We start from the raw sequence: 15724 nt of genomic DNA, 5'->3' as shown, positions 1-15724 counted from the left end.
AGTGTTTTCTTCCTCTCCCCACATTCAGCTGCATCAAGCAATTCCCAACCTGCTCCAGGTCAGTGTTTCTTATGGACCACCACCTACCCACCCATTTACATGGGCAGTAGCTTTGAATCTCACAAAACTTAAAGAGGAACCTCTTGGAATAAAACATTCTTGGTTTTCCCGTCACCGTTTGAAAATTCACAAGGCTGGTTCCGGGAGTCTCTGGCCTGGACCTCCCAAGTGTCCTCACTGCACAAACCTGTAATATTACACTAGGGTCCTGCATAAACATTTAATTACAACCATCAGGAAAAAGAACCCTTAAGGGGACCCTTAAGGCTTAGGAAATGTTTTCCCGCAAGGGTATGTCCCAGGACTGTGGACAGCGCCCCAGGTAGGAGTCTCTCAGCTCAAAGCCAGAAGGGAGTGACCAAAAGGAAGGGTAAATGCCAAGAACCAATGGGAGGTCCAACTATTTATGAACGGTAAGGAACCAATGCTCCTGTACCACCACTTTGTCCACCATTTAAAGACAGGGTCAGAGCTACATTATCTGCTTTGGGCACTGCGGTTGCTCCTGTACCTAGCTGTTCTTTCAGAGGAAAGGTCCTTGTTGAAGTTACTAGTCTTCCTAGCATGAAAGTTGTAACCAGAAATTTGTCATATATTGGAAATTAGAGCCCATTTTTGGCTGCATGACCTATCTGCTCAGCAAATAGAATGAAAAAGTCAGGAAGGAAAGAAAGGTAAATGTGAAGAGTAGATAGGGCAGAATTCAGCCTTTGTAATCAAAGAATCTGAATTGAGAAAAGGCCCCTAGAGTCTACTCTAGCTTTCACTGAAGCAGGATATCCCTCTACAATATCCAGTTTCTGCTTGAAGATGGATAGTGATGAGTTCAATTCTGTCTATTCCTTTTTTAGAAAACTAATTTTAAGTAACATTTATTTTTTGAGTCAAATCAGCCTCTTCAGTATTTATCATTATTACTGTAACTTCCCTGTACAGAAAAAGTATAACCATTATGGAGAAGACAGATCATATTATTGAACTTTTCAAAATAAATGCAATCTAATTCCTTTTTAGTCCAAACTAAACTAATGAATTTGCCACCTTCTGACAGATTTGCCTATCAGAAAACACAAATGAAAATTCATTTCAATAAATATTCAATATCCATTTTGTGCAAAGTGCTTCATCTCTAACTCAACAGCTTGTATATAAGTAATGATGTTTTTCAAGATGTTGAAAGTACATACATGAAATAATCCTTGCCCTCAGGAAACCTACATTCTACTGAAGGAATAAAACATGTACACAAATAAGTAAATACAAGGTAATTTGAGGAAAATCAAAAAATTGGAGGAACTTCTCACAAAAGGTGCCATCTAAAATGAACCTTGATAAGGATGCTGAGGATCAGAAACAAAAGTACATTTCATGCATGGAGAATGGCCTCTAAAGGTAAAAGTAAAACATCAAGTTTGGGGAACAAAGAGTAATCAGCTTTGCCTAGAAACACTGAAGGAAAATAAAAGGTGAATAAAATTGGGGAAGGAGCTTGGAACTAAATTGTGGACAATAGTAAACACCTAGTTGAGGCATTTGTATTTTATTCTAAAAACAACAGAAGTCCAACGAAAAATTCTAAACAAGAAATGGCATGGTCAAATTTTAGGAAGAATTTTTTTAGCATACACAATGAATTGGCTAGTGGAGTGAAATCTGGGATAATAATTAGGAGGCTATCACAACAGTAGAAGCAAGAGGCGTGAACTAGGTTGGTGGGTAAGAAAAAAAAAAGGTCTTCAAGAGATGTCTGAGGTAGAATTTGCTTGAAAAAAGAAGTTTGGGACATGCATAGTAAATTCAGGAACAAGGCCTAAAAAAATACATATACATATATACTCACATCTAGACAGATGATGGTCAGACAAATTAGATGGCCTTGTGACTCCAGCCCAAGAAATAGCACAATGGGCTGCTAGGTGGCACAGTGGTCCAGGCCAGAGGTCCAGGGTTCTGTTAAGGGAGAAACCAGGGAAAGGTGCCTTTGTGTAAATAGAATTAGCTCGATCCCATTAATAGTCAAAAAATCTACTCAACCCAGGCGTGCTAATGATGTCACTCCCACCTCCCTTAGTGGGGAGGGGAGACGAGTTACCCACACGTGACAATAAGTAACAAATCAAGAATAAGGGACTGCCCTTTGGGCAGTCCAAATCAATGTAGAAACTGCCATTTGTCTATTTGAATTAGAGGTGGACCACAGGAAGTGATGAAAGACAGGATCTCTTTAAGTAAGTGAGTGAACTTCCTGTGGGGGCAGTTGCCGTCTGGAACTGGAGGAAGAAGCATCTCCTGAGACCACAGACAGCTTATACTCTGTATTGTCACGTGGGTAAGTTAGGCTGGCTTCCTTGGCCTAGCTGGGCCAATTCTAAACTCTGCCTATCCGGCTGTTGGGCCTTGCGGCTTACAGCTTCATTTATTTAGACTTCTAACCTCCCTCTTCTCTTTATCCCTACTCACCTTCCTGATTGTAAATAAACTCCTCAACCCGATGCTGACTTGGGTCTGATTTAATTACGGAATCAACCTGAATTGTTGATTCCTGGCGGCCACATATTTTAAAGATATAACTATAATAACTAAATTTTAATTCTTACACCTTAAACAGTAAATATGGGTCCCAGTGGGTGTGTGGGAGACAGGAATGACAGGAAGGGGCCCAACAAGTAGGGAGACTGGGTTATAACGGCTGTTTGGATGTCTATAACAGAAATGGCTGTTAGCCTCCAACAGCCACCCAGCATCAACAAGACAGAGCCTATGGAAGCTAATAAGTAATGGCAAGAGTTTAATAATACATTTTAATCAGGGACAAACTAAGGCAAAGGATGGGAATAGGGTTTTTCTACACTAACAGACTATGGGCAAACCACAGGGTCAAGGGAAAGGGACTTAACTACACTCTTCTAAGATCTAAGAAAGACAGGTCCCAAAGAAAGTAGTACTGGAGTCACAAGGGGAAAGTTCCTCCCAACCTGGTTCCAGCCAGGTTTGGTCAGCTTAGCTAAGGACCTGAGGATGGCTTTACTTAGGATCTCACGGTAATCCAGGGATGGTTTCAGGATGCCAGGAGTCAACTCCACCAGAACAGATGATCCAAGGTATCCAGGTAGGGAGAGAAACTTTGCAATGCTGTCCACCAGATCACAAACCACTTCCCTACTCGGTGCTGCTCTACAGGTCTGATGTCCTCTGCTGTAAGCCTTCACCACTCTCCAGGATCCCAGGGAATCTGGATACAACTCCCCTAGCTCTGAGATCTCTTAGGATCAGCCAGTTTTTGTCCCAACCCCCATGGAGTCCCTCTCAGGCACAAGCCACTTCCTCCTTCCCCTGCATTCCATTCAGAATGTCCATGACCTCCAGCTAAGGCATTTCCTAGCCTGCTTACACACCTACTTTTAAACTTATGTCTATTACAGTTCAAATATGGTCTCAGACACTTCCTGGCTTGTGACATTGGGAAAGTCATTACTTAGTATCAATTCTAAGACAGAAAGATTAAAAAAAGGAACAAGCAAAATAATAAATATCTTTCAGATGGAGAAGGCTAGTAGTCATCTTGTTCAAGTGCTGGTTATAGTCTCATTTGGACCATTAGCCATTTTCACACTGCGAAAGAAAAGCCTTTGGAATGCCCGAATAGGTAACTGTATCTTCACACAGCTGCCAAAATAATTTTCCTAATTCTTAAGTCTGATCACATCACTTCCCTGTTCAAAAACTGGACAAAATACAGTCCTATTGACAAGAAAATGCTAGATTTGGAGGAAATTGAAATGCTTTCTCTATCACTTGCTGAGCAATGACCATGAAATTTCTCTACATCACAGTTCCTTAAAGAAAATTTCCTTAAAGAAAAGATGTAGGGGTTGGGTGAGGCAACTTCCAAGATTCCATCCAGTTTTAAATAATTAACATTTACTAAGCATTTTAAAGCCCATTAAATATTCCTCTTTTATGGCTAAATTCCTTGAGAAGGCTATCTAAAACGGGTGACTCCACTTCCTTTCCTCCCTCTAGCTTCTAACTCATGATAACTACAAATGATCTTTCCAAAAGTTACCAATGTTTTTTTTGTTTTGTTTTGCCAGTGGTCTCTTAATTGCCAAATCTAATGATGTTTTCTCAATTCAGAATTTCTTTGATCCCTTTGTAACCTTTGATACTGTCAATCACTCTTTTTAGGTTTTCATGACATTGCTCTTCTGAGTCTCCTTTCTGATCATCACTCCTCAGTTTCCTTTGCTGAATCTTCATCCAGGTCATACCCACTAGCTTGGGAGTCCTCCTCTCCCATGGCTCTTCTCTTATACCCTATTTCTCTAAGTGATCTCATTAGCTACTGTGAGTTCAATTATCTTAATGATAAGACCCAAATCCATTTATCCAGTTCTAATCTCTCCTGAACTGCATCCTTACATCTCCAACTATTACATATCAAAATGAATATCCCATGAAAAGCAATCTCAACATGTCCAAAAACAATTTATTATCATTTCTCCCAAGCTCTTTCCACACCCCTACCTAAGTTCTCTATTATGGTTGAGGGCACCACCATCCTTTCAAGTCAATCGGGCTCAAAATCTTAGATGCCATCATCAACTCTTAACAGTCTAATCCTCCTTACCTAATTAATTGCCATGTACTTTACATTTTTGCAAACTTCTGAAATCAAAACATCACCTTTAGTAGATGTATAGCCCTTAAAGCCTTAGGTATGAGTAAAATAAACTTCCTCATAAGGGATATATATATATATCTTCCGAAAAGGCACAAAATCTCATACTCTCAAATATGGCTTTCTAAAATGTAAATCAATCATTTTAGCTAACAGTTCAAAAAAAATATTAATAAGCAGCTTATTTTTTAAATTACCCTTCCACAAAGCTGGGGTTTTCAAATTCTAAATATAGTCTAAACTTTTCAAAAAAAATGTGTGCAAAAGATACTGATACTATGTAAAACCCACAACAATGTCAGCATTAACTTGGACTGTATAGGCATGTATAGCAAGTATTCAGATATCATTTATTTGGTCCTTTAAAGGTACAGCATAGGAGTATTTGAGTTTTACAAAACATCAAATATAAATAACCTGAAACTGTAACAATACACAAAAATTTTCTGATGCTGACATACCAGGCAGTACAAGCTGAAAATCTGAGTAAATTAACATTGTTTTACAGTAATATACATAGTGCCAGTTGATATTTTAAAACAAGTTTCAACACACAGCACTTGAAGCGTCTTTGAATCCATCTCAGTTTAGTTGAAGATGTGAAAACAATTAAATCTGAGCTAAAATATTTTTTTCCTAGCCAAAAATAAAGGTGTAGTATTTATAATAAGGATATTAATTTTACTAAACCACAGTATTTTTAACTACTGAATTATACCTAAAGGTATTTACATAAAAAGCTGTAACATGCACTGTGTATTGTCTTTCATCTAATGACTGTTTAAGCAAATACTTTTCTTCAAGTATTTAAAAACTAAATTCCTACCACGTTCAATATAGCATACTGGAACATTTCTAATGGTTCTATCCAAATGAATGTTTTATCAAGGAGAAAAAAGACTCATTTTCAAGTCAGTGATGTGATTTTCCTTTGGAACAAAGGACATAAATAGTCTAGTTCTGGCCATTTAACACAAATGCCCAGATAACATAAGACAGTAAGAAAATTATCAAGTTTATTTTCATTCAATCTAATGCTATAATGTCATCTAGCTCTTCAGACTGTTCTGTACGTGGCCTCTTTGCGTTGACATGTTCTTTATCATCTAACTTTCTCTTCCGGGCTGAGTCTTCCTCAATTACATCAGTATTACTTGAAGGGGCTTCTTCATCTGAATCAACAATCAGCACATCATCTTGATCTTGAGCTTGTTAAAAAAAAAAAAAAAACACTTTTAAATACTAGTCTATAATGAAATATGCTCCCATGTAATTTTCCCATTTCAAATTATTATTCTCAAAAGAACCATTGCACTCTTCTCAAAGAGCAATATGTCCTATTACATTTTCAGTGAGAAATGAGTCAAGGTCCTAAGAATGGAGCACATACTGGTTAACATGGAAATGTGCAATGCAAATTCAATATAATTATCTTAAGACATTATACACAATTCAAATGTGAGTTATACAATCCATCTTTAAAGTTCCTAAAGTACATAATGCCAAGAGTGACCATTCCATAGAAGAGTAAGAAATCCAGAATAAAAGATGTAAGACAAAGGAAAAGTAGCTCACTTTAATGCTTGATTAAAAGCAGCCTAGAAATGCCTAAGTATAAATGAAATACAAGTCTCACTAAATCTGAGAAGCATATTCATACTCAAAAGAACTCTAGAAAAGTCAAGACACCTCTTAAGAATTTTTTTCCATATACTTTATTATTCCTATCTGGACCCTAAATTAGAGCTTCCTATTGGTCTGCTGACTTTTACACCCCCCCAGCCCATAAAACCTAGTTAATAGATAAGAGAGACAATGATTCTCTTCCCGATAATTCTGTGACCATCACCTATGAGGTTGGGGAGAGATTAAGAGTGTGATGGAACACCTCCCAATTAGCTACTTACCAATTAGAAATGACTTAGGGAGCAGGGGATTGAAAGTCAGGTCAGAGACTGAAGGTCCTAGATTCAAATCTGCCCTCAGACTCTTCTGGGGCAAGTCATTTAACCCCCATTACCTAGCCCTTACTTCTCTTCTGTCTTGGAACCAATAGAAAAGAAGGTCGGAGGGAGACAGAGAGGGAGAGAGAAAGACAGAGAGAGACAGACAGAGAGACAGAGACAGAGAAAGAGGAGGAAGGAGGAAAGAGAAAAGAGGGAAAGGGAAAAAGGACTTAGGACAGTGATGGGCAAACTTTTTAAAGAGGGGGCCAAAGGAAAGGAAATGCTCATCCGTCCATCTGTTTCTAAGGCAACTCTTGAAGTTTCATTGTATTGTATTCTACTCATTGTATTCATCACATTAGAAATAATGTCTGTGGCTGGACAGAACATTTCAGTGGGGCACATCTGGCCCGCAGGCCATATGTAGTTTGCCCATCACTGACTTAGGATGTCCAAGTTGAATAATGAGTTCCCAAAATTGTTTTTAGGAACCTGTGCCAGGGGAGTTGGGTTCTTTTGATTCCTGAGAGAAATCATTTGACCAAATGAAGTTTGTCTTGACTGGTCAATTAATAAATTAACTTAATAACCATACATACCAGCTATTATCAAAAATTGCTATTATCACAGATGTGTGATCTTTATAACCTCAGAAAACCTCATGATATAAAGAAATCCTTGGTTTAGTAATAAATCTAAAGTGATAACTTTCCCCTAACCCTACACTTATAAATTCTTATTAATAGCACCACCATTGTTCCCAATCATACAACCAACTTTGATTATTTTTTCTTATCCAATCATTTCCTAAGACTTCCTCCATCTCCTCCTTTCACTGTTCCCATTGTCATCACCAGAGATCAGAAGCTATATGCCACAACAGTGACCTATATATACTGGGCATCTAATAAATGTTGCTGAAAAGAACTTTCTCTCCTCCCTCTTTCACAACTACCAAGAAAAAAATAATCTTCCTAAAGCATAGTTCTGAGTCAGAAGATTATTTTATACCATTCCACCTTGCTCCCTTCCTAAATTCCCCACTACATACCAAATTAAGTCTAAAGTCCTTCAACTCGACATTCAAGGCCTCAGTTAATCTTGAACTACTCCCCTTTATGCATTCTACAGCTTCAGCCAAGCTTTCTATTCTCTATTGCCTGACACAACCCACAATTCTGTGTATCTGCTCACACTGCTCTCTCAGTCCTGTGTAAATGGAATTAGCTTGAGCCCATTCATAGTCAAAAATCTGTCCATCCTAGACGTAGAAATGATGTAATCCTCACCTTCCCTAGTGGGGAGGGGAGACGAGTTACCCACACGTGACAATGAGTAACAAATCTAGAACAAGGGACTGCCCTTTGGGCAGTCCAAATCAATGTAGAGACTGCCATTTGTCCATTTGAATTAGAGGTGGACCCACAGGAAGTGACGAAGGACACTATCTCTTTAAGTATGTTACTCACTTCCTGTGGAGGCAGTTCCAGTTCGAACTCGATGCTGAAGGATCTCCTGAGACCACAGAAGGCTTACACTCTGTATTGTCACGTGGGTAAGTTAGGCTGACTTCCTTGGCCTAGCTGGGCCGCTTCCAAACTCTGCCTATCTGGCTGCTGGGCCTTGTGGCTTACAGCTTCATTTATTTAGCTTTTTAACCTTCTCTCTCTGTCTAGGCCTTTGGCCTGGACTAGCCTCTCCCTTTTCTCTTTATTCTTATACTTTTACCTTCCTGATTGTAAATAAACTTGCCTCAACCCGATGCTGACTTGGGTCTGATTTAATTACGGAATCAACCTGAATTGTTGATTCCTGGCAGCCACACATTTTAATATATATATCTATAATACCTGATTTTCCCTCTTACAGTCCAAAATAACATTTCCTTTCCCAAACCCAAGTCCTAACTATCCATCAAAGCCCAGCTCAAAATCACTTTTATCTAAGCCATATCCCACTTCTTCAGCCAGAAGTGACCTCTTTATCCTCAGGACTAACATTTTGTTTCTTTCTTTCAATATCCTTCATAACCTACCTTTTATGATAGTTATTTGTGTCTTATCTGACTTAACACATTATAAACCCCACTAATGCAGAGGCTCTCTTACTGACCTAATATATCCTCTACAGTTCATAAAACACAGCCTTTTACAAAAGGGTCAATAAACATTTGTTGAAGTAAATACAGAATCTAAGTAGGTGGGGAAGATCATCAAAGATTTCCACTTAAAATGTGCTAATTCTGCATCACTGAATTAGATAAATTTTTGCCATATGAATTTATTTACCTTTGTATCCAAAATATAGGTATTGAGAATGAACTCTTTTATGTATCAGCAAATTCACCAATATGTCCAGTTATAACTGGACTATAAATGACTATTCACTCAGATTCAAGTTCCTGATATAAAAAAGCCCCATCTTAAAAACCAAAAGATTCCACACCTTCTAGCAGTGATGGGCAAACTACAGCCTGCAGGCCAGATGCAGCCCCCTGAAATGTTCTATCCCACATTATTCCTAATCTGACGAATACAATGAATAGGATACAATGAAACTTTGAAAGAGTTGCCTTAGAAACAGATTGACAGATAAGCATTTCCTTTCCTTTGGCCCCTCTTTAAAAAGTTTGCCCATCACTGTTCTAGCAAATTAAACAGCATTTATTTTAGACACCAAGATAACCAAGTAGTCATAGATTTCAAAATTGATAACCATTTCTCTCTAGAGAATTAAGTTTCATTACCAAGGAAAGAGCACCTTTGAGGAGTTCATATCACCAGAATACAGATACAATATCCTATAATACATAATGAACCAGCAGATGTGACTAAAAAAATGGAAGGGACTCTTTTGCAAACTCAAAGATCAGGGGTTAGCAACCTTTTTTGCTATGAGAGCCATAAACGCCACATTTTTTAAAATGTAATTTCGTGAGAGCCATACCGTGCTCACATTGGGCTCCTGTAACAGCGCCTGAAAAAAAAATTGACTTTATGGCTCCTACAGAAAGAGCCACATCTGGCCCTCAAAAAAGCCAGATATGGCTCAAGAGCCATACATTGCCGACCCCTGTCAAAGACAGTGAAATTATAAAAAGCTAATGACAGGCTCTTGGAACACTAGGCCAAATCAGGTAAGATGAAATTTAACAAGGATAAGGAGATAAGTAAAGGGAAGGAAAGGAAGGATACTTAAGAGTTGCATATCAAGAGATAGGGAGATAAAGGAGGGACTCTTAGGACAAGATAGGAGAATGATGTTTAGAATTCAACTCATATCAAGAAGTAGGAGGGCACAGTTGTGGTTGGATAAGGTAGGGATTTTTAGAAAGTTAGAATAAAAATTAAAAGGGGAGAGGGAAGGAACAAGGGAGGGGTCTTGGGAAAAGTGGGCCAATTTAGAACTAGGAGGGCAAGGGGAGAGATTTTTGGGAATGGGTGTGAATTGGAGAGGTATTGTTCAAAGGAAACTGGACATTTCAGGAGGGATACAGTAGAAAGAAAGGAAGAAGGGGATATACAATAAGGCAGAACAGAAGGATGGAAATGCCCAGCTAGTAACTATGACACTGAGTATAAATGGGATAAATTCACCAATGGGAAGAAAACAAGAAAACAGATAGTAGAAAGGATCAAAAACCAGGCCTTGACAATGTGTTGTTTACAATAACACAATGAAAGTGAGACACAGATACAGTAAAGGTGAGAGGCTGGAATTAAATATGACAGCTATCTAGAAAAAAAAGCCCTATACAGCCAAATGAAGGATACATACACATAATACAAGCAGAGTTTCCAGTGGAACAATGGTTTAGAAAGCATAAATATTCTGCAAAAGTTTGACTAACACTAATCCTATTATGGAGGTAATCATGCATCCTTGAGGGGTTATGGCACTGGAACCAAAGTTCTCCTGGGTGCGACAAAGCTGGAAAGACTTGGTTGTAGAAAGAGTATGGTCCTGGCAAGTGTCTGCTGCCTAAGGACCAATCAAGTTAAATATGGCCCTGGTAATGTATGTTAACTGAGAACTAGATGGGTTAAGTTGATCAAATGAAATGCTGATAGGAACATGGAAAACAGGCCTAATGCAACTGTGAATGGTTTTTTAGAAAGCAAGATGGAGCTATAATGGCTGTTCATGCTTATTGACCTAGGGATCCCCTTACTAGGATTAGGCCCTAAGGGCATTACTGTGAAGGTAAAAAGTTGTGTATGTATGAAAATGTTCATGGAAGCTTTGTTTGTAATGACAAAATATCTGGAATTAACACAAATGCAACAATTAGAAGAAATGGCTAAATAGATTGTGCTATTTGAATGTGATGGATGGTATTGTTATTAGAAATGACAAATATTGGAAATACAAAGAAAATAAGGAAAATATATGAAGAGATGAAAAGAGAATAATACTTTTTTTTAAATAGCCACAAAATCAAGAGAAAAAAAGAAGCTAAGTAAAACAAATCCAGAGGGAACTCAAAAGCAGAGGATGTTTATGCATATATATAATTTACATATTTTCAAAAAATTATAAACATTGTGGAATTTGTGGTTTTACACAATTTTTTATGCATTTGTTATTTAGATTTTGAAGGTAGTGGAGGTTACTAAGTATACAATTTTAAAGACTGAAAAGACAAACCAATAGCTATCAGAAGTATAAAAGAGGGAAGGCATGGCTGAACAGCAATTTGTATGAAAAATACAAAGGTTTTAGTGAGGAGAAAAAAAAGTGACATGCTTCAAAAGTATGATATAATAGCCGAGAAAGATAATATCATCTTAGGTTGCATTATTAGAGAAAGTATCCAAAAGTAAAGAAGCAGTAGTCTCACCACTATATTATGCCCTGATCATATTATTATGCCCATACACATAATACAAGCAGTTTCCTATGGAACAATGATTTAGAAAGCATAAATATTCTGCAAAAGTTTGACTAACAGAATTTGTTCCATTCTGGGCACCACATTTTAAGGACATTGACAGTCTAGAGAAAGGTAACAGGATGGTGAAAAACCTGAGTCCATGGCATAAGAGGATTAGGTAGAAGGACTGGGGATGCTTAAATCAGAGAAGACAAGACTCAGGAAAACATAATACTGTATAAAAAAATGAAAGGTTATTACGTGGAAGAAGAATTAGACTTATACTCTATAATCTACTTAGGAAATTTTTAGCCTGGACTAAGAACTAGGAAATGTAAATAAACTGTAAAGAGATAAACTGATAAAAAGGGCTGCCTGAGAAAATAATAGATCCCCCACCGTCATTGGTATTTTTCAGGCAGAAGCTGAATAACCATTTGCTTGGTATGTTTTAGAGGGGTTCCTTTTTCAAGTATATACTACTGTTCTAGAAGACTGGAGGCCCACCTTCCAACTCTGAGATTCTGTAAAGCTATTTACCTGTTGATGTGGATGGCTGTGCCCCATCATCACTGCCATTACTGATGTTTTTAGCCGACTGTTCTGCCTGCTTTGGCCCTACTTTTTCAGGAGCATCTCCAACAACTTCAAATTCCACATCTTTTTCTAGGTCATCACTGTAAAAAAATTACAGTTTGAAATAAAGATAAAGAAATGCCTTTTACAATAAACTCTATAGTATGGCTGAGAAATGCTGTAGATCTCAGTAACTGGAGCTAATAAAATATTCTATTATTATGCCCAAAGTATTATTTTTGAGAATTAAAAACACGAATATATAATTAATCAAATTATACTAAGAATAAGTTAAAGATTCTTTGGTTATTTTGAAGGTACATGAGATTCTTTGACCTTTACAAACAGGAGATTGCATATGTTGGTTATAAATAATAGCTCACATTTCTATAGCACTGAGGTTTATTTATATTCAGCACTGCCCTGTTTAATAAGCAGCTCATATAATTTATAGGTACCATAAAAGTCATCTAATCAACTCCTTTATTTTTAACTTCTTGGTAACTATGGTGAAAACTTCCAGCCCTTTGCTCTATTCAACCTAATCAATTCCAGGCAGCTAACTTTTTACCTGTGCTATCAAAGGCAAATAAATAATCAATCTGAAACAACTTTATGAGATTTTCCCATCTTTCCTTACAAAAACTTCTGCCTCTCAGCTGTATCCTGAGTTGCTGGATTCACCCATCTCTATAGCAAACTGATTACAATAACCTTCAGGGTTCTTACAAAATCATCGAGTCAACTTCTCCCCTCCCACACTAGTGTTCTTTTCAATATACAAAGCTATTCTTTATTATATTAATGATATAATTATAATCAAGTGTAATTAAAGGTGAACCAACAGAGTAATTTTTTTTGCCTCTTGCCTATCACACAGACACACAAATGTTTCTTACTGTTAGTAAAAAAAATAATAATTATTATCAAAAAGCAGTGAAATCCTAAGTTGATCTCAACAGCCAAATCATATTTTTGCAATACTAAAAATAAATTTCTAGGGCAGCTGGGTAGCTCAGTGGAGTGAGAGTCAGGCCTAGAGACAGGAGGTCCTAGGTTCAAACCCGGCCTCAGCCACTTCCCAGCTGTGTGACCCTGGGCAAGTCACTTGACCCCCATTGCCCACCCTTACCAATCTTCCACCTATGAGACAATACACCGAAGTACAAGGGCTTAAAAAATAAATAAATAAATGAATGAATAAATTTCTAAGTAAAAATGTTATTTACTAAAGCACTATACAAACATGAGCTATTATTAGTTGTTTCCTAAGGCAAAGACATACATAAGTTGAATATTTCAACTATCACTCTCTAGCCAAACTATATTCCAAAAAAAGCTCCTTTTTTGAATACAATAATCTACTTTTGGTGTGACTACTTTCCTAATTAATTAAACTAATTAAAATGTAGAAAAGACATTGATTTATACTTCTAGATCCTGAAATTTCTATGGCAGTTGTTTTAGCTACCTTAGGCAAACACATATTAGAATTGTATGAGAACAATGAGACTTAAGGAAAGAAAACAACTTTTTCACTTCATTTCAACTTCATTTCAATTTTATACATTTAAATATTTTTCATTTTAGAGTAATAAAAACTCCTACCTATGGAGAACATTGATCAGTAATGTATAATCCTGAAGGAAATCATCTGCTTGAAGCCTGCTGCCATTTCTAATTCCAAACTCTGACAACTTCTTATAATTATTAGCTAGAAAATATATAGAATTCAAATGATAAAATGATCCTCATAGAACAGTGAACTATATCTTGTACTCTTATTAAAGATGATAAAATTCCATCTACACTTAATCCCTTAACACAAAGGGGCAATGCCATCTGAACAGTAACCACCCCTTTTTAAAGGTCTTCTGCAAGGAATCAAGAGAACCTTTTAGGGGGCAGCTGAGTAGCTCAGTGGTTTGAGAGCCAGGCCTAGAGACCGGAGGTCCTAGGTTCAAATCTGACCTCAGACACTTCTCAGCTGTGTGACCCTGGGCAAGTCACTTGACCCCCATTGCCTACCCTTACCACTCTTCTACCTTGGAGCCAATATACAGTATTGACTCCAAGACAGAAGGTAAGAGTTTAAAAAAAATAAAATAAAATAAATAAAAAAATAAAAAAAGAGAACCTTTTATTTCAAATAGCCAGTTCTCATTTTAATCATGACCCCTAGGACTAGTTAATAAAATAGAATTTCTGTTATTCCAAAGAAACAATGATTCTGGATCCCAATGGCTAAGGACCACATTATATTCAAAACAAGTTCTCAAACACTTGTTGAAGGAAAGAATACTGCCAAACAATGCCTCTGAATAAATAAGGAAAGCTAATGTGTACAGTGAATACCTTCTGTTTCTCCCTCTTCTGAAGATATAAGAATGGTTCCTTTGCCATCTTCAATCTGTACATCTGGTGCTACCATGGCAAACTTTTCTTTCACTATCTAAAAAGGAAAAAAAAATTAACACCACTAACATATTTTAAATCAACAAAACCCCTTAGAATTATTTTCTAGTAGGGTTATTTTCTTCTTTGCTTCTAACATAGTTTAATTCTGCAACACACCAAATGTTTTAAACTCCAGTTATATAAAACAATTTAATTCACTAAATGTACAACACCACATTTCCTATCATAAGAACAAATATTCCTCTAAATCATTCTCATTCTAAAATATCCAGCTTTGTTATTTAATTTTGAGACAACTACTGAATGCAATATTAAAATGTGTCACCCTATAAATGAGGAATCTGAGGCCCAACAAAGCTAAATGACTTGCCCACAATCAAACAATGGTAGTATATAGCAAAGTCAGGATTTGAACAAAGAACCTCAACCTCCAAATCCAGTACTCTTTCATCTACACCATTCTATATAGATAGGTAATATCACCTGACTCCTAACATCAATAAAACAAAGGTACTGAGTATTTTCCAGTAGTAAATAGATATTTTCTGCCATACTGCCTTAAGAAATATAGGTCAAATATTTGTTTTATCAGTGCAGTCCCTTTCTGGTTTTTATATCTGGGCATTTCAGGTTCTGACTATAGTAAGAATAAGGCAAAAGATGAGTTTGAAGTTTTTTGAGTAGAGAAGGAAAAGTGTTAACACTGGGATATCTTCCCAAAAGCTGGATATACCAGTTAAAACAGAGGTTGCATTTAACTTAGAAATCAGGAAGAGAAACTTTCATCGTACTCACCTTATCCTGTAACGTAAGGACTGTGACTTTGTGGACATTCAATTTCACTGTTACCTCAGGCTTGCTGGCACAAACATAACAATTAGGATTGGGAGGATCCAATGCACAAGGCACAAGTAGTTTCTTTCTTGGATTTGGCTGTTTGTTCAAAAAGATCTTTGGGGCAACATACCCACACAGAAATTAGAAACAGAAGATAAAACTCTGGAAAAAAAGCTGAAAACTTATCTACTAACTCACCGTTCTACACTGATCTATTTTTCCTGATAAAATTTTCAAACCTTCCAGGACTATCAGCCCAGCAATCACTGCATTAGTGGTAGCTATTGCAGGAATGATATTTCCAGCCATTGCTAAAAAAATAAAGCAAATGTT

At 37.0% G+C, this 15724-nt stretch overlaps 1 protein-coding gene across 1 annotated transcript in view; it reads right to left on the bottom strand.

The window, feature by feature from the left end:
* Positions 1-5070: 5070 nt before the first annotated feature.
* Positions 5071-15724, bottom strand: part of UBA2 (ubiquitin like modifier activating enzyme 2) — a 36110-nt gene continuing 25456 nt past the window's right edge. The window contains exons 13-18 of the mRNA XM_044661458.1: positions 15590-15702; positions 15350-15505; positions 14492-14588; positions 13745-13850; positions 12101-12237; positions 5071-5949 (exon numbers count right to left, since the gene is read on the bottom strand). Coding sequence (XP_044517393.1) covers positions 5768-5949; positions 12101-12237; positions 13745-13850; positions 14492-14588; positions 15350-15505; positions 15590-15702 — 791 coding nt within the window. The 3' untranslated portion in view covers positions 5071-5767. The remainder of the gene's footprint in view (positions 5950-12100; positions 12238-13744; positions 13851-14491; positions 14589-15349; positions 15506-15589; positions 15703-15724) is intronic.

The sequence above is a fragment of the Gracilinanus agilis genome, chromosome 2 (assembly GCF_016433145.1).
Source record: "Gracilinanus agilis isolate LMUSP501 chromosome 2, AgileGrace, whole genome shotgun sequence".
Lineage (NCBI taxonomy): Eukaryota > Metazoa > Chordata > Mammalia > Didelphimorphia > Didelphidae > Gracilinanus > Gracilinanus agilis.
Note: the sequence above shows the minus strand (reverse complement) of the source record. Positions and strands in the feature narration are given on the sequence as shown.